The sequence below is a fragment of the Nelusetta ayraudi genome, unplaced genomic scaffold (genome assembly GCF_046127955.1).
Source record: "Nelusetta ayraudi isolate G7.1 ecotype Tasmania unplaced genomic scaffold, CSIRO-AGI_Nayr_v1 ptg000144l, whole genome shotgun sequence".
Lineage (NCBI taxonomy): Eukaryota > Metazoa > Chordata > Actinopteri > Tetraodontiformes > Monacanthidae > Nelusetta > Nelusetta ayraudi.
This window is the reverse complement of record NW_027466194.1, coordinates 1-27,840: the sequence shown is the minus strand read 5'-3', so window position 1 is coordinate 27,840 and position 27,840 is coordinate 1. Positions and strand designations below refer to the sequence as shown.

The 27,840-nt window shown below is 49.1% G+C and overlaps 1 protein-coding gene across 1 annotated transcript in view; it reads left to right on the top strand.

The window, feature by feature from the left end:
• tmem117 (transmembrane protein 117) overlaps positions 1-7,125 on the top strand; it is a gene marked incomplete at its 3' end in the record, with an annotated part of 35,640 nt that extends 28,515 nt beyond the window's left edge. The window contains exons 5-7 of the mRNA XM_076013149.1: positions 292-389; positions 1,981-2,140; positions 6,996-7,125. Of these exons, the coding sequence (XP_075869264.1) occupies positions 292-389; positions 1,981-2,140; positions 6,996-7,125 (388 nt within the window). The remainder of the gene's footprint in view (positions 1-291; positions 390-1,980; positions 2,141-6,995) is intronic.
• Positions 7,126-27,840: the final 20,715 nt, after the last annotated feature.

The following is a 27,840-nucleotide window of genomic DNA, read 5'->3' as shown; positions in this document are numbered from 1 at the left end:
TGATTCCACTCCATGTGAGGCTGCATCCGTTTGGTTTCTCGACTGGACACGATAACTGAGCTGTCTTGTTCTTTTAACTGGAGGCTGCAAACAGAGGGTTAAAGAGAACCAGAGATCTGCGAAACCTCTCAACACCACGCAACGAAAATATTCAGTTCATAACAGGAAAAAAAAACCCCAAACCAAAGCATGCCAGGCTAAGCCGAGCTAGCCCACGCTAGCTCCCCCCCCCCCCCTACCCTCCCTTCCCTCAGCACAGTCCTTTTTTACAACATCCACTGCTTCCTGCAGGTGACGGACATGATGCTGCAGGACCAGAACTATCCAGAGTGGGGCGTCACCGCTCGCCGCTTCTGGAAACGAGGCAACAACAGGATCGTCCTCTTCTGGTACGTCTTCTTTTCCTCTTCCTCTTCTCCTCCTCCTCCTCCTCCTTCTCCTTCTTCTTCTCCTTCTTCTTCTCCTTCAGCCCTCTGTGTTTTTGTTACACGCAGTCGATATCCATGTTAATCTCCCATGGCTTGGCCGTGGGCACCTTTCATTAGAGGAAATCAATGGACACAGCGAGGTCGAGGGTCTTCACAGCAGCTGAGACCGGGTCGAGATATCTTTAGTGTCGATACCAGATATGGCATTGATACTGGCGTGATCAATCAATACTTTTGATGGAGTTTCTCTTCTATCCAGCAAATGACTTCAACCCCAATTCTTTCTCTGGTTGTGAAGGACTTACACCCTGAATTTATTTTTCACAAAATATCTGCAAGTCATGGGGAGTGTTTGTTGGTTTGCTGACATTTTGAGTTTTACATTTTGTTACTTTACATTTTTGCTTTTTTGTACCAGTGACTCTTTCTTAAACAACAGTGTGTAGAAGAAAAGTGGAGTTATTATTATATGTATACTGTATATACATATATTTGTGTAAAGTCTTCGGTAATGCTGATACCAGCCCTGTATTAGCTCGGTATCAGATCGATCGGATCAGAAAGCCTCAGTGTGGCCCAGCAGCTGCACATCTGCACCACAGCGCCTCCAGGCTGTCAGTCAGAGGCGACACGCCCCCCCTCCCCCTTCCCCCTCCTCCACCACCACAGGGTCATCAGGGGGTCACAGTGGGGAAGTGGAAGGACGTGTGTGTGTGTGTGTGTGTGTGTGTGTGTGTGTGTGTTTGTCTGTGTGTGTGTGTGTGTGAGTGGGAGGGGGAGGGGGAGGGGAGGCTGATGGGTGGGAGGGGTGTAGGTCTCTGTTTGTAAGCGGCAGACACCGGGGGGAGGGGGTGGGGAGGACACGTGACAAGCCTCCGACACATCACCCCCCCCCCCGCCCCCCCTCACACACACACACACACACACACACACACACCTCAGTAGAATTCGTTTAGTTTTTTTGTTGTTTACCTTCCTGCTGCGATTAGAATGCGAGCAGGCGACAGGTTCTGCCGCAGGCCCAATCGCTCCAATCGATGCCACGCGGCTCCAAATCCAGCGCTTGAACTGTGATTGATCAAGGCTGTCGATAGGCCGCTTGGGGACCCTGCCCCCCACCCCCGAGTGAGAGAAGAAAGAAGAAGAAGAAGAGTCAAAGACCGAGTGTTTGACTCTTCTCCTTCTCCTTCTTCTTCTCTTGGGCCTCCAACATGGCGGCCCTTTCCTTGCTTGTCTGGTGCACTATGCCAGACGGAGTCAAACAGTTCCGGGACCCGTAGAGCAGTAGCTCAGTCGTGTCACTGTTGCAATACCACAGGTGGCCACTGGAAGAATTGTCAATCAGAGCGGCGTCACCGTGTGCGCTTCTTGGAAAATGTTTGATGCATGCAGGCCTGGTCTGGATCTCAGTGCTCTCCGGTCCGGATCATGTGTTGGTCTCAGCTGGTGACTGCAACACTGGCCGTGCTACAACCAGTCCTTCTCACCCAGCTCCCCCACTTCTCTACTCCCCCCGTCTGCCCCTCCCCCTCTCTAACCCCCCCCCCCACAGGACGGTGCTCATCTCTCTGACGTCGTTGGTGCTGCTGGTCATCAGCACCGACTGGATCAGCTGGGACAACCTGAACCGTGGCTTCCTGCCCAGCGACGAGGTCTCCAGGGCCTTCCTGGCCTCCTTCATCCTGGTCTTTGACCTCCTCATCGTCATGCAGGTGGGCCGCCGCCGCCACTGCCCCGCTCCCCCGCCGCTGCCTCGCTCCCCCGCGGCCAATTAAAATGGTTGGGAAGAAAAGAAAAAAAACAAAACATAAAAATGAACGGGACGTCTCTTGGCTCGCTCCTCTTCCTCCCCCCTGCCAACCTCTTCTCCCTCTAATCCCCCTCTCCACCTCCCCACCTCCCCACCCCCCCACCTCCCTCTTCATTATTGTGCCGTGGAGCAGAGGGAGGAGTGTTTGATCACTCTCAGCTGGCGTGGACACGTGCACGCCGCACTCCTCCGCACGTGAAAACTCTTGTTTACTCATTTGCATCTGATCTCTCTGGGTCCCTCCATCCCTCTGTCCCTCCATCCCTCCGTCCCTCCATCCCTCCATCCCTCCGTCCCTCCATCCCTCTGTCCCTCCGTCCCTCCATCCCGCCGTCCCTCTGTCCCTCCGTCCCTCCGTCTCTCCATCCCTCCATCCCTCTGTCCCTCCGTCCCTCCATCCCTCCATCCCTCTGTCCCTCTGTCCCTCTGTCCCTCTGTCCCTCCATTCCTCTGCTGCAGCCTTCGGCCACCAGCTGCCCCTCCTCTCCTCCTCTCCTCCTCTCCTCACCTCCTCTCCTCCTCTCCTCTCTCCTCCTCTCCTCCTCTCCTCCTCTCCTCACCTCTCCTCTCCTCCCCTCTCCTCCTCTTCGTCCCTCCTCCTGTTTATTCCCGTTAACGATGACTCAGTAGATTGCAGGCCTTGTTTTGTTTTTTTCTTCTTCCCTCCTCCTTCCACCCACCCAGTGTCCATCCTCCTCCCCAAGGAGAGACTCCATCAATAAATCCAGCGTCACTGGCTCATCAGTATGCAGAAGTCTTTGTCCTGCTGGGCTGAGGTGTGTTGAGGAGGAAAAAAAAGCTTTTTTAGCAGCAGTCTCTCCTCTGTTGTCCACGTCAGTTGTTGGCTGACGTGGACACACTCACACACACACACACACACACACACACACACACAAACAAATGCTTGCGTGCAGCGAGTAACAAACGGGGTTATATTTAATATTTGCAGACCTTTTCCAATCAAATACTCCATTTATTTATTATTACTTCAACATGGACTGCCATGACGCACACACACACACACACACACACACACACACACACACACACACACACACACAGACCCTTGTTAATCTGGATTAACAGCTTCATTGACTCCCAGACTTGGTCGTGTTGCGGCCGCCACGGACGCTAATTGTCTTGCAGCGCAGCGTCGTTTTTCCATGTTAATCTGCTGGTTACTGTGAGTGTGATTGTGCAGATACTGGTGCATCACGTGGGCGCAGCAGGACAGCAGGGAAACGTTTCCACACAAAGGGCCAGATCCACCGAGCAATTGCACAGGGAAATCCCTGTAAATAGCAGCAGAAACAGCGCGCGCAGGTAGCGGCAGGGCTGCGCCACACTCACTTTCATTCATCTAATGAAGTCATTAAGAGCAAAATGACAGCAGCCCTTTCTATGCAAATATGCCTCGTTCCACACAGCGGCAGACCTACAAAGAGTTTGCACTCACGTCTGAGCGAACACCGCCAGCCAAAACCAGGCGCAGTGTTTCTGGCGTCAGAGCAGCTCTCTGATGAGGAGGTGTGTGTATAGAAAAAGATCTCACACACACACACACACACACACACACACACACACACATGCACCTTATCAAATATAAAATCTATGTATTTATTTATTTGGAACGCAAAACATTGAAAAGTTACAAGTTCACTTCCACTTGATACCTGCACTTCCATCCTGTTGAAGAGTGCTTCCTGTCTGGATACGATTCGCAGGGGGCACAGATCCCGCCCACAAAATGACCGCTGCGTTCCATTCTTTGTGGGCGTGGCCCTGAGACGCTGCTGCCGTGTTAGTGCAGCTTCATACATGACATCGGAGCTCTGACACGGCAAAGTGACACTGAAGTCCTGGATGGTACACAGCACGTGTACAATGGTACAATGGTACACAGCACATGTGTACCATGGTACAATGGTGCACAGCACATGTGTACCATGGTACAATGGTACACAGTACATGTGTACAATGGTGCACAGCACGTGTACAATGGTACAATGGTACACAGCACATGTGTACCATGGTACAATGGTGCACAGCACGTGTACAATGGTACAATGGTACACAGCACATGTGTACCATGGTACAATGGTACACAGCACATGTGTACAATGGTACAATGGTACACAGTATTAAAGCAAGCATTTCTAAAACAATGCTTTAGACAGTGACTGGTGAGCTTAGAGTGTCAGTGACATTCTTTATAAAGTCTTTAAAGACAATACAATGCCTGATGAAGGCACTCGTAATGCATTAGACAATAGACCTTTATGGAAAGTTTCTTTTGTCCTTGTTTGTATTCTGCGGCACAATCACTGCAGTCCATTCCGTGTTGAATGAGCTTGCGGCGCTGCGTTCCCGCCAGTCAATAAGAGTTCCTCAGCCCACAGCGACAGCTCCACCTCCATGAGAACCGACGGCTGTTGTTGTTCGCAAACAAATTAATGCTCCAATTAATGACTTGTCTGGATTTGCCTGCGAGTGATATACTCCCCCCCCATAGTTCTCTGTATGTCTGTTTAACTCTCGTCCCTTGTCGCCCCCTGCTGGCCACGCACACGCCGTCTGAATTTGCATACACGGGGATGATACGCCGATACTCTCGGCCTGTTCACGCCTGTTATGTTACAGGGACTCATTATTCTGGGAGCAGGGGTTTAAATGCCACGCCTGTTAGCAGATAGCACAGCACCGAACGGGGGTCCAGGGATTTAATTAACTTTGGTGGGGGGAGGGGTGGGAGAGAGAGTGAGGGGGGGAGGAGGAGGGGGGGCGCTCATCGCTAAGCTGCTCTGCTGCTCTTCCCCCTGCGCATCGACAGGGGAGACGCTGTATCACACAGCGAGCCCCTCCCCCCACAGCGAGCCCCTCCCCCCACAGCGAGAGGATGAGCGCAAAGAAAGAGTGAAATTAGCGGGGATGAATAAAAGAAGTAGACGACTCAATGATGCACAATGTTTATTCATTTATTTATTTATTTTTAGCTGGAGGTAATTGAGATGAGAGGAATGTCTTAGCAGGAAATTATCTTTGTTTGCCATTGTTTTTTTCCTTTTGTAGTGGATTCATCTGCCTCTGTGTTGTTGTTGTTGTTGTTGTTTTAAAGCAGGATTTAGAGCACGACTGTCTGTCTGTGAGCACGAGGACATTTGTGCAGGGTATTAGCAGTGACGCCTCCAAACGACTGAATGCTGCATTATTGAAGCACTTGGCTCTTTTTTTTTTTTTTTTAATCTGCAGCAGAAGAAGCAGAAGCGCTCATGACGTTGGATTGAGTTCAAATCTCTCTTCACTCGTGTTTCCCACATGAGGCTGTAAAGGCCACGCTTGTCTCCCGCTAACCTTGCGCCACAACCGCGCCGCTCAGATTCCAATTCTGAAATCTCATCTCATTCATCTCGCCAGCCGTGGAGTCGCGAGGCTTTTCTCCGGGCCGGATCACACTGGATTCCGCCACTAATCTGTATTCTAGTTGTGGCAAGGAAAAAAACCAAGGAGGACACGACGGCTGCCAGCCTGTCCTCAGAGGCCCCGCGGAGGAAGACACAGAGGCAGGAAGTGACTGGGAGCCTCGCTGCTGCTACACTGATTAGCGTGGGCGACGATGGCGCTGTTATCGGAGAGTGGCCAGAAGTTTGGTGTGGAAGCAACAAAGAGTGGCGGTGAAGGCTGGGAAGCAGGGAAGAAGATTCCCAGGCCTCCTGGAGGAGGAGATGGAAACCCAAACATCTGGCTTAGTTCCCCAGACTGGCCGCAGCGTCCATCAAGCTGCACTCGGCCTTCACAAGAATTTGCCCATATTAGGCATAAATAAATGTGGACTGTTCCTTTATGGGTTAATGGTATATTGCTCGCTAAATAGAATAGAATAGAATAGAATAGAATAGAATAGAATAGAATAGAATAGAAAATAAAATAATGGAATAGAAGTACTTTGTTTATCCCAAATTGGGAAACTACGCCGATGCAGCACTAAAAAAACAATACAACAATAAATGATACTGTAATTACAAGCAAGAGTCAAGTCAAGGCGAGATATTGAAAAGAAGAACACTTCTCTCTCTCCACCCTCAACACTTTCCTGGCCTCACGAACAGCAGCGACCGCTCGCCGCTGGAAGCCACAGAGCGGAACGCCGCTAAATGTCACTTTGCGCCGCCCGTTGATGTGTTTTGACACCTGGGAAATCTCACCCTCGTAAACACAGCGTGACCCCGGCACCCGCAGTGCTGGACCTGAGCGCCTGGCGTGCGGCGAGGCTGCGGCCAGACTTCCTGTCGGCTAATATGAGAGCGTTCTGCATAGCGTCCAACAAGTGACCTTTGACACGCTGGTCATTGAAACCTGTTTGCTTTCCTGCTCCTGAAACTACACTCAGCTAATAGCATTGTGTGTGTGTGTGGAGTTGCTCACCTGGCATCTTGAATTGCATGCTCAGTAGTATCACTTCCCATCATGCCTCTGTAACTCCCACGATGCATCAGAACGCATCGTCCAATTAGAAGGAGTGAAAACATGTGACGTCAAACTGGGAATAAAAGTCTTTACTGGGGATTTTCTGAATTTTAGAAATTCTTTGGACAGAGTAAATCTACGGGGAAATGTAAGGAATGTAAGATTTTTGGTTGCTGTACCTCGAGTGGCCACTAGACGATACGCAGCCATATTGGAAGTCTGGTATACTGTTCTAATAAGAAATACATTATGCCTGTGCGGGTGTGTGTGTGTGTGTGTGTGTGTGCTTCAAGGACTGGGAGTTCCCTCACTTCATGGGCGACCTGGATATGAACCTACCAGGAATGTCGACCACCCACGTGAAGGTCAAGCTTCCCGTCTGCAAGCGTCTCTTTAAAGAGGAGTACCACATCCACATCACAGGTGAGCAGCGGTGCAAGTAGTCGCATGGGTCCAAACTTCCCGTCCTCGCTGCGGCTCCTCCAGTCACCTGAGACCCTTTGATGGCGGAAGCACCGCCGCGACCTTTTTCATAATAGATGTGAGGCGGCGGCGGCCAGGTGGCTCAGCAGCTCCTGCTGCCACTCCTGTCATGCCAGACGCGGTCTCAGTTAGTTGATAGACTAGTTTATAGACTTGCATTGAAATAAGGCTGAAGCTAGGGTTAGGGTTAGGGTTCCTCAAGTACTAGAACCCCCAAATTTGGTGTGGGCGCTTCTTGGGGGCTCCTGATGAAAAAGCAAGTGGCCCCATGTCTCTAGGACAAAGTTGAAATGTCACCCCATAGACTTGCATTGAAATAAGGCTGAAGCTAGGGTTAGGGTTAGGGTTAGGGTTCCTCAAGTACTAGAAGCCCCAAATTTGGTGTGGGCGCTTCTTGGGGGCTCCTGATGAAAAAGCAAGTGGCCCCATGTCTCTAGGACAAAGTTGAAATGTCACCCCATAGACTTGCATTGAAATAAGGCTGAAGCTAGGGTTAGGGTTAGGGTTACGGTTCCTCAAGTACTAGAAGCCCCAAATTTGGTGTGGGCGCTTCTTGGGGGCTCCTGATGAAAAAGCAAGTGGCCCCATGTCTCTAGGACAAAGTTGAAATGTCACCCCATAGACTTGCATTGAAATAAGGCTGAAGCTAGGGTTAGGGTTAGGGTTAGGGTTCCTCAAGTACTAGAAGCCCCAAATTTGGTGTGTGCGCTTCTTGGGGGCTCCTGATGAAAAAGCAAGTGGCCCCATGTCTCTAGGACAAAGTTGAAATGGCACCCCATAGACTTGCATTGAAATAAGGCTGAAGCTAGGGTTAGGGTTAGGGTTAGGGTTCCTCAAGTACTAGAAGCCCCAAATTTGGTGTGGGCGCTTCTTGGGGGCTCCTGATGAAAAAGCAAGTGGCCCCATGTCTCTAGGACAAAGTTGAAATGTCACCCCATAGACTTGCATTGAAATAAGGCTGAAGCTAGGGTTAGGGTTAGGGTTAGGGTTAGGGTTCCTCAAGTACTAGAAGCCCCAAATTTGGTGTGGGCGCTTCTTGGGGGCTCCTGATGAAAAAGCAAGTGGCCCCATGTCTCTAGGACAAAGTTGAAATGTCACCCCATAGACTTGCATTGAAATAAGGCTGAAGCTAGGGTTAGGGTTAGGGTTAGGGTTAGGGTTCCTCAAGTACTAGAAGCCCCAAATTTGGTGTGGGCGCTTCTTGGGGGCTCCTGATGAAAAAGCAAGTGGCCCCATGTCTCTAGGACAAAGTTGAAATGTCACCCCATAGACTTGCATTGAAATAAGGCTGAAGCTAGGGTTAGGGTTAGGGTTAGGGTTCCTCAAGTACTAGAAGCCCCAAATTTGGTGTGGGTGCTTCTTGGGGGCTCCTGATGAAAAAGCAAGTGGCCCCATGTCTCTAGGACAAAGTTGAAATGTCACCCCATAGAATTGCATTGAAATAAGGCTGAAGCTAGGGTTAGGGTTAGGGTTAGGGTTAGGGTTCCTCAAGTACTAGAAGCCCCAAATTTGGTGTGGGTGCTTCTTGGGGGCTCCTGATGAAAAAGCAAGTGGCCCCATGTCTCTAGGACAAAGTTGAAATGTCACCCCATAGACTTGCATTGAAATAAGGCTGAAGCTAGGGTTAGGGTTAGGGTTAGGGTTAGGGTTCCTCAAGTACTAGAAGCCCCAAATTTGGTGTGGGCGCTTCTTGGGGGCTCCTGATGAAAAAGCAAGTGGCCCCATGTCTCTAGGACAAAGTTGAAATGTCACCCCATAGACTTGCATTGAAATAAGGCTGAAGCTAGGGTTAGGGTTAGGGTTAGGGTTAGGGTTCCTCAAGTACTAGAAGCCCCAAATTTGGTGTGGGCGCTTCTTGGGGGCTCCTGATGAAAAAGCAAGTGGCCCCATGTCTCTAGGACAAAGTTGAAATGTCACCCCATAGACTTGCATTGAAATAAGGCTGAAGCTAGGGTTAGGGTTAGGGTTAGGGTTCCTCAAGTACTAGAAGCCCCAAATTTGGTGTGGGCGCTTCTTGGGGGCTCCTGATGAAAAAGCAAGTGGCCCCATGTCTCTAGGACAAAGTTGAAATGTCACCCCATAGACTTGCATTGAAATAAGGCTGAAGCTAGGGTTAGGGTTAGGGTTAGGGTTAGGGTTCCTCAAGTACTAGAAGCCCCAAATTTGGTGTGGGCGCTTCTTGGGGGCTCCTGATGAAAAAGCAAGTGGCCCCATGTCTCTAGGACAAAGTTGAAATGTCACCCCATAGACTTGCATTGAAATAAGGCTGAAGCTAGGGTTAGGGTTAGGGTTAGGGTTAGGGTTCCTCAAGTACTAGAAGCCCCAAATTTGGTGTGTGCGCTTCTTGGGGGCTCCTGATGAAAAAGCAAGTGGCCCCATGTCTCTAGGACAAAGTTGAAATGTCACCCCATAGACTTGCATTGAAATAAGGCTGAAGCTAGGGTTAGGGTTAGGGTTAGGGTTCCTCAAGTACTAGAAGCCCCAAATTTGGTGTGGGCGCTTCTTGGGGGCTCCTGATGAAAAAGCAAGTGGCCCCATGTCTCTAGGACAAAGTTGAAATGTCACCCCATAGACTTGCATTGAAATAAGGCTGAAGCTAGGGTTAGGGTTAGGGTTAGGGTTACAGTTCCTCAAGTACTAGAAGCCCCAAATTTGGTGTGGGCGCTTCTTGGGGGCTCCTGATGAAAAAGCAAGTGGCCCCATGTCTCTAGGACAAAGTTGAAATGTCACCCCATAGACTTGCATTGAAATAAGGCTGAAGCTAGGGTTAGGGTTAGGGTTAGGGTTAGGGTTCCTCAAGTACTAGAAGCCCCAAATTTGGTGTGGGCGCTTCTTGGGGGCTCCTGATGAAAAAGCAAGTGGCCCCATGTCTCTAGGACAAAGTTGAAATGTCACCCCATAGACTTGCATTGAAATAAGGCTGAAGCTAGGGTTAGGGTTAGGGTTAGGGTTAGGGTTCCTCAAGTACTAGAAGCCCCAAATTTGGTGTGGGCGCTTCTTGGGGGCTCCTGATGAAAAAGCAAGTGGCCCCATGTCTCTAGGACAAAGTTGAAATGTCACCCCATAGACTTGCATTGAAATAAGGCTGAAGCTAGGGTTAGGGTTAGGGTTAGGGTTAGGGTTCCTCAAGTACTAGAAGCCCCAAATTTGGTGTGGGCGCTTCTTGGGGGCTCCTGATGAAAAAGCAAGTGGCCCCATGTCTCTAGGACAAAGTTGAAATGTCACCCCATAGACTTGCATTGAAATAAGGCTGAAGCTAGGGTTAGGGTTAGGGTTAGGGTTAGGGTTCCTCAAGTACTAGAAGCCCCAAATTTGGTGTGGGTGCTTCTTGGGGGCTCCTGATGAAAAAGCAAGTGGCCCCATGTCTCTAGGACAAAGTTGAAATGGCACCCCATAGAATTGCATTGAAATAAGGCTGAAGCTAGGGTTAGGGTTAGGGTTAGGGTTCCTCAAGTACTAGAAGCCCCAAATTTGGTGTGGGTGCTTCTTGGGGGCTCCTGATGAAAAAGCAAGTGGCCCCATGTCTCTAGGACAAAGTTGAAATGTCACCCCATAGACTTGCATTGAAATAAGGCTGAAGCTAGGGTTAGGGTTAGGGTTAGGGTTAGGGTTCCTCAAGTACTAGAAGCCCCAAATTTGGTGTGGGCGCTTCTTGGGGGCTCCTGATGAAAAAGCAAGTGGCCCCATGTCTCTAGGACAAAGTTGAAATGTCACCCCATAGACTTGCATTGAAATAAGGCTGAAGCTAGGGTTAGGGTTAGGGTTAGGGTTAGGGTTCCTCAAGTACTAGAAGCCCCAAATTTGGTGTGGGCGCTTCTTGGGGGCTCCTGATGAAAAAGCAAGTGGCCCCATGTCTCTAGGACAAAGTTGAAATGTCACCCCATAGACTTGCATTGAAATAAGGCTGAAGCTAGGGTTAGGGTTAGGGTTAGGGTTAGGGTTCCTGAAGTACTAGAAGCCCCAAATTTGGTGTGGGCGCTTCTTGGGGGCTCCTGATGAAAAAGCAAGTGGCCCCATGTCTCTAGGACAAAGTTGAAATGGCACCCCATAGACTTGCATTGAAATAAGGCTGAAGCTAGGGTTAGGGTTAGGGTTAGGGTTAGGGTTCCTCAAGTACTAGAAGCCCCAAATTTGGTGTGGGCGCTTCTTGGGGGCTCCTGATGAAAAAGCAAGTGGCCCCATGTCTCTAGGACAAAGTTGAAATGGCACCCCATAGACTTGCATTGAAATAAGGCTGAAGCTAGGGTTAGGGTTAGGGTTAGGGTTAGGGTTCCTCAAGTACTAGAAGCCCCAAATTTGGTGTGGGCGCTTCTTGGGGGCTCCTGATGAAAAAGCAAGTGGCCCCATGTCTCTAGGACAAAGTTGAAATGGCACCCCATAGACTTGCATTGAAATAAGGCTGAAGCTAGGGTTAGGGTTAGGGTTAGGGTTCCTCAAGTACTAGAAGCCCCAAATTTGGTGTGGGCGCTTCTTGGGGGCTCCTGATGAAAAAGCAAGTGGCCCCATGTCTCTAGGACAAAGTTGAAATGTCACCCCATAGACTTGCATTGAAATAAGGCTGAAGCTAGGGTTAGGGTTAGGGTTAGGGTTACAGTTCCTCAAGTACTAGAAGCCCCAAATTTGGTGTGGGCGCTTCTTGGGGGCTCCTGATGAAAAAGCAAGTGGCCCCATGTCTCTAGGACAAAGTTGAAATGTCACCCCATAGACTTGCATTGAAATAAGGCTGAAGCTAGGGTTAGGGTTAGGGTTAGGGTTAGGGTTCCTCAAGTACTAGAAGCCCCAAATTTGGTGTGGGCGCTTCTTGGGGGCTCCTGATGAAAAAGCAAGTGGCCCCATGTCTCTAGGACAAAGTTGAAATGTCACCCCATAGACTTGCATTGAAATAAGGCTGAAGCTAGGGTTAGGGTTAGGGTTAGGGTTAGGGTTCCTCAAGTACTAGAAGCCCCAAATTTGGTGTGGGCGCTTCTTGGGGGCTCCTGATGAAAAAGCAAGTGGCCCCATGTCTCTAGGACAAAGTTGAAATGTCACCCCATAGACTTGCATTGAAATAAGGCTGAAGCTAGGGTTAGGGTTAGGGTTAGGGTTAGGGTTCCTCAAGTACTAGAAGCCCCAAATTTGGTGTGGGCGCTTCTTGGGGGCTCCTGATGAAAAAGCAAGTGGCCCCATGTCTCTAGGACAAAGTTGAAATGTCACCCCATAGACTTGCATTGAAATAAGGCTGAAGCTAGGGTTAGGGTTAGGGTTAGGGTTAGGGTTCCTCAAGTACTAGAAGCCCCAAATTTGGTGTGGGCGCTTCTTGGGGGCTCCTGATGAAAAAGCAAGTGGCCCCATGTCTCTAGGACAAAGTTGAAATGTCACCCCATAGACTTGCATTGAAATAAGGCTGAAGCTAGGGTTAGGGTTAGGGTTAGGGTTAGGGTTCCTCAAGTACTAGAAGCCCCAAATTTGGTGTGGGCGCTTCTTGGGGGCTCCTGATGAAAAAGCAAGTGGCCCCATGTCTCTAGGACAAAGTTGAAATGGCACCCCATAGACTTGCATTGAAATAAGGCTGAAGCTAGGGTTAGGGTTAGGGTTAGGGTTAGGGTTCCTCAAGTACTAGAAGCCCCAAATTTGGTGTGGGCGCTTCTTGGGGGCTCCTGATGAAAAAGCAAGTGGCCCCATGTCTCTAGGACAAAGTTGAAATGGCACCCCATAGACTTGCATTGAAATAAGGCTGAAGCTAGGGTTAGGGTTAGGGTTAGGGTTAGGGTTCCTCAAGTACTAGAAGCCCCAAATTTGGTGTGGGCGCTTCTTGGGGGCTCCTGATGAAAAAGCAAGTGGCCCCATGTCTCTAGGACAAAGTTGAAATGTCACCCCATAGACTTGCATTGAAATAAGGCTGAAGCTAGGGTTAGGGTTAGGGTTAGGGTTCCTCAAGTACTAGAAGCCCCAAATTTGGTGTGGGCGCTTCTTGGGGGCTCCTGATGAAAAAGCAAGTGGCCCCATGTCTCTAGGACAAAGTTGAAATGTCACCCCATAGACTTGCATTGAAATAAGGCTGAAGCTAGGGTTAGGGTTAGGGTTAGGGTTACAGTTCCTCAAGTACTAGAAGCCCCAAATTTGGTGTGGGCGCTTCTTGGGGGCTCCTGATGAAAAAGCAAGTGGCCCCATGTCTCTAGGACAAAGTTGAAATGTCACCCCATAGACTTGCATTGAAATAAGGCTGAAGCTAGGGTTAGGGTTAGGGTTAGGGTTAGGGTTCCTCAAGTACTAGAAGCCCCAAATTTGGTGTGGGCGCTTCTTGGGGGCTCCTGATGAAAAAGCAAGTGGCCCCATGTCTCTAGGACAAAGTTGAAATGTCACCCCATAGACTTGCATTGAAATAAGGCTGAAGCTAGGGTTAGGGTTAGGGTTAGGGTTAGGGTTCCTCAAGTACTAGAAGCCCCAAATTTGGTGTGGGCGCTTCTTGGGGGCTCCTGATGAAAAAGCAAGTGGCCCCATGTCTCTAGGACAAAGTTGAAATGTCACCCCATAGACTTGCATTGAAATAAGGCTGAAGCTAGGGTTAGGGTTAGGGTTAGGGTTAGGGTTCCTCAAGTACTAGAAGCCCCAAATTTGGTGTGGGCGCTTCTTGGGGGCTCCTGATGAAAAAGCAAGTGGCCCCATGTCTCTAGGACAAAGTTGAAATGTCACCCCATAGACTTGCATTGAAATAAGGCTGAAGCTAGGGTTAGGGTTAGGGTTAGGGTTAGGGTTCCTCAAGTACTAGAAGCCCCAAATTTGGTGTGGGTGCTTCTTGGGGGCTCCTGATGAAAAAGCAAGTGGCCCCATGTCTCTAGGACAAAGTTGAAATGTCACCCCATAGAATTGCATTGAAATAAGGCTGAAGCTAGGGTTAGGGTTAGGGTTAGGGTTCCTCAAGTACTAGAAGCCCCAAATTTGGTGTGGGTGCTTCTTGGGGGCTCCTGATGAAAAAGCAAGTGGCCCCATGTCTCTAGGACAAAGTTGAAATGTCACCCCATAGACTTGCATTGAAATAAGGCTGAAGCTAGGGTTAGGGTTAGGGTTAGGGTTAGGGTTCCTCAAGTACTAGAAGCCCCAAATTTGGTGTGGGCGCTTCTTGGGGGCTCCTGATGAAAAAGCAAGTGGCCCCATGTCTCTAGGACAAAGTTGAAATGTCACCCCATAGACTTGCATTGAAATAAGGCTGAAGCTAGGGTTAGGGTTAGGGTTAGGGTTAGGGTTCCTCAAGTACTAGAAGCCCCAAATTTGGTGTGGGCGCTTCTTGGGGGCTCCTGATGAAAAAGCAAGTGGCCCCATGTCTCTAGGACAAAGTTGAAATGTCACCCCATAGACTTGCATTGAAATAAGGCTGAAGCTAGGGTTAGGGTTAGGGTTAGGGTTAGGGTTCCTCAAGTACTAGAAGCCCCAAATTTGGTGTGGGCGCTTCTTGGGGGCTCCTGATGAAAAAGCAAGTGGCCCCATGTCTCTAGGACAAAGTTGAAATGGCACCCCATAGACTTGCATTGAAATAAGGCTGAAGCTAGGGTTAGGGTTAGGGTTAGGGTTAGGGTTCCTCAAGTACTAGAAGCCCCAAATTTGGTGTGGGCGCTTCTTGGGGGCTCCTGATGAAAAAGCAAGTGGCCCCATGTCTCTAGGACAAAGTTGAAATGGCACCCCATAGACTTGCATTGAAATAAGGCTGAAGCTAGGGTTAGGGTTAGGGTTAGGGTTAGGGTTCCTCAAGTACTAGAAGCCCCAAATTTGGTGTGGGCGCTTCTTGGGGGCTCCTGATGAAAAAGCAAGTGGCCCCATGTCTCTAGGACAAAGTTGAAATGTCACCCCATAGACTTGCATTGAAATAAGGCTGAAGCTAGGGTTAGGGTTAGGGTTAGGGTTAGGGTTCCTCAAGTACTAGAAGCCCCAAATTTGGTGTGGGCGCTTCTTGGGGGCTCCTGATGAAAAAGCAAGTGGCCCCATGTCTCTAGGACAAAGTTGAAATGGCACCCCATAGACTTGCATTGAAATAAGGCTGAAGCTAGGGTTAGGGTTAGGGTTAGGGTTCCTCAAGTACTAGAAGCCCCAAATTTGGTGTGGGCGCTTCTTGGGGGCTCCTGATGAAAAAGCAAGTGGCCCCATGTCTCTAGGACAAAGTTGAAATGTCACCCCATAGACTTGCATTGAAATAAGGCTGAAGCTAGGGTTAGGGTTAGGGTTAGGGTTAGGGTTAGGGTTCCTCAAGTACTAGAAGCCCCAAATTTGGTGTGGGCGCTTCTTGGGGGCTCCTGATGAAAAAGCAAGTGGCCCCATGTCTCTAGGACAAAGTTGAAATGTCACCCCATAGACTTGCATTGAAATAAGGCTGAAGCTAGGGTTAGGGTTAGGGTTAGGGTTAGGGTTCCTCAAGTACTAGAAGCCCCAAATTTGGTGTGGGCGCTTCTTGGGGGCTCCTGATGAAAAAGCAAGTGGCCCCATGTCTCTAGGACAAAGTTGAAATGTCACCCCATAGACTTGCATTGAAATAAGGCTGAAGCTAGGGTTAGGGTTAGGGTTAGGGTTCCTCAAGTACTAGAAGCCCCAAATTTGGTGTGGGCGCTTCTTGGGGGCTCCTGATGAAAAAGCAAGTGGCCCCATGTCTCTAGGACAAAGTTGAAATGTCACCCCATAGACTTGCATTGAAATAAGGCTGAAGCTAGGGTTAGGGTTAGGGTTACGGTTCCTCAAGTACTAGAAGCCCCAAATTTGGTGTGGGCGCTTCTTGGGGGCTCCTGATGAAAAAGCAAGTGGCCCCATGTCTCTAGGACAAAGTTGAAATGTCACCCCATAGACTTGCATTGAAATAAGGCTGAAGCTAGGGTTAGGGTTAGGGTTAGGGTTAGGGTTCCTCAAGTACTAGAAGCCCCAAATTTGGTGTGGGCGCTTCTTGGGGGCTCCTGATGAAAAAGCAAGTGGCCCCATGTCTCTAGGACAAAGTTGAAATGTCACCCCATAGACTTGCATTGAAATAAGGCTGAAGCTAGGGTTAGGGTTAGGGTTAGGGTTACGGTTCCTCAAGTACTAGAAGCCCCAAATTTGGTGTGGGCGCTTCTTGGGGGCTCCTGATGAAAAAGCAAGTGGCCCCATGTCTCTAGGACAAAGTTGAAATGGCACCCCATAGACTTGCATTGAAATAAGGCTGAAGCTAGGGTTAGGGTTAGGGTTAGGGTTCCTCAAGTACTAGAAGCCCCAAATTTGGTGTGGGCGCTTCTTGGGGGCTCCTGATGAAAAAGCAAGTGGCCCCATGTCTCTAGGACAAAGTTGAAATGTCACCCCATAGACTTGCATTGAAATAAGGCTGAAGCTAGGGTTAGGGTTAGGGTTAGGGTTACAGTTCCTCAAGTACTAGAAGCCCCAAATTTGGTGTGGGCGCTTCTTGGGGGCTCCTGATGAAAAAGCAAGTGGCCCCATGTCTCTAGGACAAAGTTGAAATGTCACCCCATAGACTTGCATTGAAATAAGGCTGAAGCTAGGGTTAGGGTTAGGGTTAGGGTTAGGGTTCCTCAAGTACTAGAAGCCCCAAATTTGGTGTGGGCGCTTCTTGGGGGCTCCTGATGAAAAAGCAAGTGGCCCCATGTCTCTAGGACAAAGTTGAAATGTCACCCCATAGACTTGCATTGAAATAAGGCTGAAGCTAGGGTTAGGGTTAGGGTTAGGGTTAGGGTTCCTCAAGTACTAGAAGCCCCAAATTTGGTGTGGGCGCTTCTTGGGGGCTCCTGATGAAAAAGCAAGTGGCCCCATGTCTCTAGGACAAAGTTGAAATGTCACCCCATAGACTTGCATTGAAATAAGGCTGAAGCTAGGGTTAGGGTTAGGGTTAGGGTTCCTCAAGTACTAGAAGCCCCAAATTTGGTGTGGGCGCTTCTTGGGGGCTCCTGATGAAAAAGGCCCATGTCTCTAGGACAAAGTTGAAATGTCACCCCATAGACTTGCATTGAAATAAGGCTGAAGCTAGGGTTAGGGTTAGGGTTAGGGTTAGGGTTCCTCAAGTACTAGAAGCCCCAAATTTGGTGTGGGCGCTTCTTGGGGGCTCCTGATGAAAAAGCAAGTGGCCCCATGTCTCTAGGACAAAGTTGAAATGTCACCCCATAGACTTGCATTGAAATAAGGCTGAAGCTAGGGTTAGGGTTAGGGTTAGGGTTAGGGTTCCTCAAGTACTAGAAGCCCCAAATTTGGTGTGGGCGCTTCTTGGGGGCTCCTGATGAAAAAGCAAGTGGCCCCATGTCTCTAGGACAAAGTTGAAATGTCACCCCATAGACTTGCATTGAAATAAGGCTGAAGCTAGGGTTAGGGTTAGGGTTAGGGTTAGGGTTCCTCAAGTACTAGAAGCCCCAAATTTGGTGTGGGCGCTTCTTGGGGGCTCCTGATGAAAAAGCAAGTGGCCCCATGTCTCTAGGACAAAGTTGAAATGGCACCCCATAGACTTGCATTGAAATAAGGCTGAAGCTAGGGTTAGGGTTAGGGTTAGGGTTAGGGTTCCTCAAGTACTAGAAGCCCCAAATTTGGTGTGGGCGCTTCTTGGGGGCTCCTGATGAAAAAGCAAGTGGCCCCATGTCTCTAGGACAAAGTTGAAATGTCACCCCATAGACTTGCATTGAAATAAGGCTGAAGCTAGGGTTAGGGTTAGGGTTAGGGTTCCTCAAGTACTAGAAGCCCCAAATTTGGTGTGGGCGCTTCTTGGGGGCTCCTGATGAAAAAGCATGTCTCTAGGACAAAGTTGAAATGTCACCCCATAGACTTGCATTGAAATAAGGCTGAAGCTAGGGTTAGGGTTAGGGTTAGGGTTAGGGTTCCTCAAGTACTAGAAGCCCCAAATTTGGTGTGGGCGCTTGCTTCTTGGGGGCTCCTGATGAAAAAGCAAGTGGCCCCATGTCTCTAGGACAAAGTTGAAATGTCACCCCATAGACTTGCATTGAAATAAGGCTGAAGCTAGGGTTAGGGTTAGGGTTAGGGTTAGGGTTCCTCAAGTACTAGAAGCCCCAAATTTGGTGTGGGCGCTTCTTGGGGGCTCCTGATGAAAAAGCAAGTGGCCCCATGTCTCTAGGACAAAGTTGAAATGTCACCCCATAGACTTGCATTGAAATAAGGCTGAAGCTAGGGTTAGGGTTAGGGTTAGGGTTAGGGTTCCTCAAGTACTAGAAGCCCCAAATTTGGTGTGGGCGCTTCTTGGGGGCTCCTGATGAAAAAGCAAGTGGCCCCATGTCTCTAGGACAAAGTTGAAATGGCACCCCATAGACTTGCATTGAAATAAGGCTGAAGCTAGGGTTAGGGTTAGGGTTAGGGTTAGGGTTCCTCAAGTACTAGAAGCCCCAAATTTGGTGTGGGCGCTTCTTGGGGGCTCCTGATGAAAAAGCAAGTGGCCCCATGTCTCTAGGACAAAGTTGAAATGGCACCCCATAGACTTGCATTGAAATAAGGCTGAAGCTAGGGTTAGGGTTAGGGTTAGGGTTAGGGTTCCTCAAGTACTAGAAGCCCCAAATTTGGTGTGGGCGCTTCTTGGGGGCTCCTGATGAAAAAGCAAGTGGCCCCATGTCTCTAGGACAAAGTTGAAATGTCACCCCATAGACTTGCATTGAAATAAGGCTGAAGCTAGGGTTAGGGTTAGGGTTAGGGTTAGGGTTCCTCAAGTACTAGAAGCCCCAAATTTGGTGTGGGCGCTTCTTGGGGGCTCCTGATGAAAAAGCAAGTGGCCCCATGTCTCTAGGACAAAGTTGAAATGTCACCCCATAGACTTGCATTGAAATAAGGCTGAAGCTAGGGTTAGGGTTAGGGTTAGGGTTCCTCAAGTACTAGAAGCCCCAAATTTGGTGTGGGCGCTTCTTGGGGGCTCCTGATGAAAAAGCAAGTGGCCCCATGTCTCTAGGACAAAGTTGAAATGTCACCCCATAGACTTGCATTGAAATAAGGCTGAAGCTAGGGTTAGGGTTAGGGTTAGGGTTAGGGTTCCTCAAGTACTAGAAGCCCCAAATTTGGTGTGGGCGCTTCTTGGGGGCTCCTGATGAAAAAGCAAGTGGCCCCATGTCTCTAGGACAAAGTTGAAATGTCACCCCATAGACTTGCATTGAAATAAGGCTGAAGCTAGGGTTAGGGTTAGGGTTAGGGTTCCTCAAGTACTAGAAGCCCCAAATTTGGTGTGGGCGCTTCTTGGGGGCTCCTGATGAAAAAGCAAGTGGCCCCATGTCTCTAGGACAAAGTTGAAATGTCACCCCATAGACTTGCATTGAAATAAGGCTGAAGCTAGGGTTAGGGTTAGGGTTAGGGTTAGGGTTCCTCAAGTACTAGAAGCCCCAAATTTGGTGTGGGCGCTTCTTGGGGGCTCCTGATGAAAAAGCAAGTGGCCCCATGTCTCTAGGACAAAGTTGAAATGTCACCCCATAGACTTGCATTGAAATAAGGCTGAAGCTAGGGTTAGGGTTAGGGTTAGGGTTAGGGTTCCTCAAGTACTAGAAGCCCCAAATTTGGTGTGGGCGCTTCTTGGGGGCTCCTGATGAAAAAGCAAGTGGCCCCATGTCTCTAGGACAAAGTTGAAATGTCACCCCATAGACTTGCATTGAAATAAGGCTGAAGCTAGGGTTAGGGTTAGGGTTAGGGTTAGGGTTCCTCAAGTACTAGAAGCCCCAAATTTGGTGTGGGCGCTTCTTGGGGGCTCCTGATGAAAAAGCAAGTGGCCCCATGTCTCTAGGACAAAGTTGAAATGTCACCCCATAGACTTGCATTGAAATAAGGCTGAAGCTAGGGTTAGGGTTAGGGTTAGGGTTAGGGTTCCTCAAGTACTAGAAGCCCCAAATTTGGTGTGGGCGCTTCTTGGGGGCTCCTGATGAAAAAGCAAGTGGCCCCATGTCTCTAGGACAAAGTTGAAATGGCACCCCATAGACTTGCATTGAAATAAGGCTGAAGCTAGGGTTAGGGTTAGGGTTAGGGTTAGGGTTCCTCAAGTACTAGAAGCCCCAAATTTGGTGTGGGCGCTTCTTGGGGGCTCCTGATGAAAAAGCAAGTGGCCCCATGTCTCTAGGACAAAGTTGAAATGTCACCCCATAGACTTGCATTGAAATAAGGCTGAAGCTAGGGTTAGGGTTAGGGTTAGGGTTAGGGTTCCTCAAGTACTAGAAGCCCCAAATTTGGTGTGGGCGCTTCTTGGGGGCTCCTGATGAAAAAGCAAGTGGCCCCATGTCTCTAGGACAAAGTTGAAATGTCACCCCATAGACTTGCATTGAAATAAGGCTGAAGCTAGGGTTAGGGTTAGGGTTAGGGTTAGGGTTCCTCAAGTACTAGAAGCCCCAAATTTGGTGTGGGCGCTTCTTGGGGGCTCCTGATGAAAAAGCAAGTGGCCCCATGTCTCTAGGACAAAGTTGAAATGTCACCCCATAGACTTGCATTGAAATAAGGCTGAAGCTAGGGTTAGGGTTAGGGTTAGGGTTAGGGTTCCTCAAGTACTAGAAGCCCCAAATTTGGTGTGGGCGCTTCTTGGGGGCTCCTGATGAAAAAGCAAGTGGCCCCATGTCTCTAGGACAAAGTTGAAATGTCACCCCATAGACTTGCATTGAAATAAGGCTGAAGCTAGGGTTAGGGTTAGGGTTAGGGTTAGGGTTCCTCAAGTACTAGAAGCCCCAAATTTGGTGTGGGCGCTTCTTGGGGGCTCCTGATGAAAAAGCAAGTGGCCCCATGTCTCTAGGACAAAGTTGAAATGTCACCCCATAGACTTGCATTGAAATAAGGCTGAAGCTAGGGTTAGGGTTAGGGTTAGGGTTAGGGTTCCTCAAGTACTAGAAGCCCCAAATTTGGTGTGGGCGCTTCTTGGGGGCTCCTGATGAAAAAGCAAGTGGCCCCATGTCTCTAGGACAAAGTTGAAATGTCACCCCATAGACTTGCATTGAAATAAGGCTGAAGCTAGGGTTAGGGTTAGGGTTAGGGTTCCTCAAGTACTAGAAGCCCCAAATTTGGTGTGGGCGCTTCTTGGGGGCTCCTGATGAAAAAGCAAGTGGCCCCATGTCTCTAGGACAAAGTTGAAATGTCACCCCATAGACTTGCATTGAAATAAGGCTGAAGCTAGGGTTAGGGTTAGGGTTAGGGTTAGGGTTAGGGTTCCTCAAGTACTAGAAGCCCCAAATTTGGTGTGGGCGCTTCTTGGGGGCTCCTGATGAAAAAGCAAGTGGCCCCATGTCTCTAGGACAAAGTTGAAATGTCACCCCATAGACTTGCATTGAAATAAGGCTGAAGCTAGGGTTAGGGTTAGGGTTAGGGTTAGGGTTCCTCAAGTACTAGAAGCCCCAAATTTGGTGTGGGCGCTTCTTGGGGGCTCCTGATGAAAAAGCAAGTGGCCCCATGTCTCTAGGACAAAGTTGAAATGTCACCCCATAGACTTGCATTGAAATAAGGCTGAAGCTAGGGTTAGGGTTAGGGTTAGGGTTCCTCAAGTACTAGAAGCCCCAAATTTGGTGTGGGCGCTTCTTGGGGGCTCCTGATGAAAAAGCAAGTGGCCCCATGTCTCTAGGACAAAGTTGAAATGTCACCCCATAGACTTGCATTGAAATAAGGCTGAAGCTAGGGTTAGGGTTAGGGTTAGGGTTCCTCAAGTACTAGAAGCCCCAAATTTGGTGTGGGCGCTTCTTGGGGGCTCCTGATGAAAAAGCAAGTGGCCCCATGTCTCTAGGACAAAGTTGAAATGTCACCCCATAGACTTGCATTGAAATAAGGCTGAAGCTAGGGTTAGGGTTAGGGTTAGGGTTAGGGTTCCTCAAGTACTAGAAGCCCCAAATTTGGTGTGGGCGCTTCTTGGGGGCTCCTGATGAAAAAGCAAGTGGCCCCATGTCTCTAGGACAAAGTTGAAATGTCACCCCATAGACTTGCATTGAAATAAGGCTGAAGCTAGGGTTAGGGTTAGGGTTAGGGTTAGGGTTCCTCAAGTACTAGAAGCCCCAAATTTGGTGTGGGCGCTTCTTGGGGGCTCCTGATGAAAAAGCAAGTGGCCCCATGTCTCTAGGACAAAGTTGAAATGTCACCCCATAGACTTGCATTGAAATAAGGCTGAAGCTAGGGTTAGGGTTAGGGTTAGGGTTCCTCAAGTACTAGAAGCCCCAAATTTGGTGTGGGCGCTTCTTGGGGGCTCCTGATGAAAAAGCAAGTGGCCCCATGTCTCTAGGACAAAGTTGAAATGTCACCCCATAGACTTGCATTGAAATAAGGCTGAAGCTAGGGTTAGGGTTAGGGTTAGGGTTAGGGTTCCTCAAGTACTAGAAGCCCCAAATTTGGTGTGGGCGCTTCTTGGGGGCTCCTGATGAAAAAGCAAGTGGCCCCATGTCTCTAGGACAAAGTTGAAATGTCACCCCATAGACTTGCATTGAAATAAGGCTGAAGCTAGGGTTAGGGTTAGGGTTAGGGTTAGGGTTAGGGTTCCTCAAGTACTAGAAGCCCCAAATTTGGTGTGGGCGCTTCTTGGGGGCTCCTGATGAAAAAGCAAGTGGCCCCATGTCTCTAGGACAAAGTTGAAATGGCACCCCATAGACTTGCATTGAAATAAGGCTGAAGCTAGGGTTAGGGTTAGGGTTAGGGTTCCTCAAGTACTAGAAGCCCCAAATTTGGTGTGGGCGCTTCTTGGGGGCTCCTGATGAAAAAGCAAGTGGCCCCATGTCTCTAGGACAAAGTTGAAATGGCACCCCATAGACTTGCATTGAAATAAGGCTGAAGCTAGGGTTAGGGTTAGGGTTAGGGTTAGGGTTCCTCAAGTACTAGAAGCCCCAAATTTGGTGTGGGCGCTTCTTGGGGGCTCCTGATGAAAAAGCAAGTGGCCCCATGTCTCTAGGACAAAGTTGAAATGTCACCCCATAGACTTGCATTGAAATAAGGCTGAAGCTAGGGTTAGGGTTAGGGTTAGGGTTAGGGTTCCTCAAGTACTAGAAGCCCCAAATTTGGTGTGGGCGCTTCTTGGGGGCTCCTGATGAAAAAGCAAGTGGCCCCATGTCTCTAGGACAAAGTTGAAATGTCACCCCATAGACTTGCATTGAAATAAGGCTGAAGCTAGGGTTAGGGTTAGGGTTAGGGTTAGGGTTCCTCAAGTACTAGAAGCCCCAAATTTGGTGTGGGCGCTTCTTGGGGGCTCCTGATGAAAAAGCAAGTGGCCCCATGTCTCTAGGACAAAGTTGAAATGTCACCCCATAGACTTGCATTGAAATAAGGCTGAAGCTAGGGTTAGGGTTAGGGTTAGGGTTAGGGTTCCTCAAGTACTAGAAGCCCCAAATTTGGTGTGGGCGCTTCTTGGGGGCTCCTGATGAAAAAGCAAGTGGCCCCATGTCTCTAGGACAAAGTTGAAATGGCACCCCATAGACTTGCATTGAAATAAGGCTGAAGCTAGGGTTAGGGTTAGGGTTAGGGTTAGGGTTCCTCAAGTACTAGAAGCCCCAAATTTGGTGTGGGCGCTTCTTGGGGGCTCCTGATGAAAAAGCAAGTGGCCCCATGTCTCTAGGACAAAGTTGAAATGGCACCCCATAGACTTGCATTGAAATAAGGCTGAAGCTAGGGTTAGGGTTAGGGTTAGGGTTAGGGTTCCTCAAGTACTAGAAGCCCCAAATTTGGTGTGGGCGCTTCTTGGGGGCTCCTGATGAAAAAGCAAGTGGCCCCATGTCTCTAGGACAAAGTTGAAATGTCACCCCATAGACTTGCATTGAAATAAGGCTGAAGCTAGGGTTAGGGTTAGGGTTAGGGTTAGGGTTCCTCAAGTACTAGAAGCCCCAAATTTGGTGTGGGCGCTTCTTGGGGGCTCCTGATGAAAAAGCAAGTGGCCCCATGTCTCTAGGACAAAGTTGAAATGTCACCCCATAGACTTGCATTGAAATAAGGCTGAAGCTAGGGTTAGGGTTAGGGTTAGGGTTAGGGTTCCTCAAGTACTAGAAGCCCCAAATTTGGTGTGGGCGCTTCTTGGGGGCTCCTGATGAAAAAGCAAGTGGCCCCATGTCTCTAGGACAAAGTTGAAATGTCACCCCATAGACTTGCATTGAAATAAGGCTGAAGCTAGGGTTAGGGTTAGGGTTAGGGTTAGGGTTCCTCAAGTACTAGAAGCCCCAAATTTGGTGTGGGCGCTTCTTGGGGGCTCCTGATGAAAAAGCAAGTGGCCCCATGTCTCTAGGACAAAGTTGAAATGGCACCCCATAGACTTGCATTGAAATAAGGCTGAAGCTAGGGTTAGGGTTAGGGTTAGGGTTAGGGTTCCTCAAGTACTAGAAGCCCCAAATTTGGTGTGGGCGCTTCTTGGGGGCTCCTGATGAAAAAGCAAGTGGCCCCATGTCTCTAGGACAAAGTTGAAATGTCACCCCATAGACTTGCATTGAAATAAGGCTGAAGCTAGGGTTAGGGTTAGGGTTAGGGTTAGGGTTCCTCAAGTACTAGAAGCCCCAAATTTGGTGTGGGCGCTTCTTGGGGGCTCCTGATGAAAAAGCAAGTGGCCCCATGTCTCTAGGACAAAGTTGAAATGTCACCCCATAGACTTGCATTGAAATAAGGCTGAAGCTAGGGTTAGGGTTAGGGTTAGGGTTAGGGTTCCTCAAGTACTAGAAGCCCCAAATTTGGTGTGGGCGCTTCTTGGGGGCTCCTGATGAAAAAGCAAGTGGCCCCATGTCTCTAGGACAAAGTTGAAATGTCACCCCATAGACTTGCATTGAAATAAGGCTGAAGCTAGGGTTAGGGTTAGGGTTAGGGTTAGGGTTCCTCAAGTACTAGAAGCCCCAAATTTGGTGTGGGCGCTTCTTGGGGGCTCCTGATGAAAAAGCAAGTGGCCCCATGTCTCTAGGACAAAGTTGAAATGTCACCCCATAGACTTGCATTGAAATAAGGCTGAAGCTAGGGTTAGGGTTAGGGTTAGGGTTAGGGTTCCTCAAGTACTAGAAGCCCCAAATTTGGTGTGGGCGCTTCTTGGGGGCTCCTGATGAAAAAGCAAGTGGCCCCATGTCTCTAGGACAAAGTTGAAATGTCACCCCATAGACTTGCATTGAAATAAGGCTGAAGCTAGGGTTAGGGTTAGGGTTAGGGTTAGGGTTCCTCAAGTACTAGAAGCCCCAAATTTGGTGTGGGCGCTTCTTGGGGGCTCCTGATGAAAAAGCAAGTGGCCCCATGTCTCTAGGACAAAGTTGAAATGTCACCCCATAGACTTGCATTGAAATAAGGCTGAAGCTAGGGTTAGGGTTAGGGTTAGGGTTAGGGTTCCTCAAGTACTAGAAGCCCCAAATTTGGTGTGGGCGCTTCTTGGGGGCTCCTGATGAAAAAGCAAGTGGCCCCATGTCTCTAGGACAAAGTTGAAATGTCACCCCATAGACTTGCATTGAAATAAGGCTGAAGCTAGGGTTAGGGTTAGGGTTAGGGTTAGGGTTCCTCAAGTACTAGAAGCCCCAAATTTGGTGTGGGCGCTTCTTGGGGGCTCCTGATGAAAAAGCAAGTGGCCCCATGTCTCTAGGACAAAGTTGAAATGTCACCCCATAGACTTGCATTGAAATAAGGCTGAAGCTAGGGTTAGGGTTAGGGTTAGGGTTCCTCAAGTACTAGAAGCCCCAAATTTGGTGTGGGCGCTTCTTGGGGGCTCCTGATGAAAAAGCAAGTGGCCCCATGTCTCTAGGACAAAGTTGAAATGTCACCCCATAGACTTGCATTGAAATAAGGCTGAAGCTAGGGTTAGGGTTAGGGTTAGGGTTAGGGTTCCTCAAGTACTAGAAGCCCCAAATTTGGTGTGGGCGCTTCTTGGGGGCTCCTGATGAAAAAGCAAGTGGCCCCATGTCTCTAGGACAAAGTTGAAATGTCACCCCATAGACTTGCATTGAAATAAGGCTGAAGCTAGGGTTAGGGTTAGGGTTAGGGTTAGGGTTCCTCAAGTACTAGAAGCCCCAAATTTGGTGTGGGCGCTTCTTGGGGGCTCCTGATGAAAAAGCAAGTGGCCCCATGTCTCTAGGACAAAGTTGAAATGTCACCCCATAGACTTGCATTGAAATAAGGCTGAAGCTAGGGTTAGGGTTAGGGTTAGGGTTAGGGTTCCTCAAGTACTAGAAGCCCCAAATTTGGTGTGGGCGCTTCTTGGGGGCTCCTGATGAAAAAGCAAGTGGCCCCATGTCTCTAGGACAAAGTTGAAATGTCACCCCATAGACTTGCATTGAAATAAGGCTGAAGCTAGGGTTAGGGTTAGGGTTAGGGTTAGGGTTCCTCAAGTACTAGAAGCCCCAAATTTGGTGTGGGCGCTTCTTGGGGGCTCCTGATGAAAAAGCAAGTGGCCCCATGTCTCTAGGACAAAGTTGAAATGTCACCCCATAGACTTGCATTGAAATAAGGCTGAAGCTAGGGTTAGGGTTAGGGTTAGGGTTAGGGTTCCTCAAGTACTAGAAGCCCCAAATTTGGTGTGGGCGCTTCTTGGGGGCTCCTGATGAAAAAGCAAGTGGCCCCATGTCTCTAGGACAAAGTTGAAATGTCACCCCATAGACTTGCATTGAAATAAGGCTGAAGCTAGGGTTAGGGTTAGGGTTAGGGTTAGGGTTCCTCAAGTACTAGAAGCCCCAAATTTGGTGTGGGCGCTTCTTGGGGGCTCCTGATGAAAAAGCAAGTGGCCCCATGTCTCTAGGACAAAGTTGAAATGTCACCCCATAGACTTGCATTGAAATAAGGCTGAAGCTAGGGTTAGGGTTAGGGTTAGGGTTAGGGTTCCTCAAGTACTAGAAGCCCCAAATTTGGTGTGGGCGCTTCTTGGGGGCTCCTGATGAAAAAGCAAGTGGCCCCATGTCTCTAGGACAAAGTTGAAATGTCACCCCATAGACTTGCATTGAAATAAGGCTGAAGCTAGGGTTAGGGTTAGGGTTAGGGTTAGGGTTCCTCAAGTACTAGAAGCCCCAAATTTGGTGTGGGCGCTTCTTGGGGGCTCCTGATGAAAAAGCAAGTGGCCCCATGTCTCTAGGACAAAGTTGAAATGTCACCCCATAGACTTGCATTGAAATAAGGCTGAAGCTAGGGTTAGGGTTAGGGTTAGGGTTAGGGTTCCTCAAGTACTAGAAGCCCCAAATTTGGTGTGGGCGCTTCTTGGGGGCTCCTGATGAAAAAGCAAGTGGCCCCATGTCTCTAGGACAAAGTTGAAATGTCACCCCATAGACTTGCATTGAAATAAGGCTGAAGCTAGGGTTAGGGTTAGGGTTAGGGTTAGGGTTCCTCAAGTACTAGAAGCCCCAAATTTGGTGTGGGCGCTTCTTGGGGGCTCCTGATGAAAAAGCAAGTGGCCCCATGTCTCTAGGACAAAGTTGAAATGTCACCCCATAGACTTGCATTGAAATAAGGCTGAAGCTAGGGTTAGGGTTAGGGTTAGGGTTAGGGTTCCTCAAGTACTAGAAGCCCCAAATTTGGTGTGGGTGCTTCTTGGGGGCTCCTGATGAAAAAGCAAGTGGCCCCATGTCTCTAGGACAAAGTTGAAATGTCACCCCATAGACTTGCATTGAAATAAGGCTGAAGCTAGGGTTAGGGTTAGGGTTAGGGTTAGGGTTCCTCAAGTACTAGAAGCCCCAAATTTGGTGTGGGCGCTTCTTGGGGGCTCCTGATGAAAAAGCAAGTGGCCCCATGTCTCTAGGACAAAGTTGAAATGTCACCCCATAGACTTGCATTGAAATAAGGCTGAAGCTAGGGTTAGGG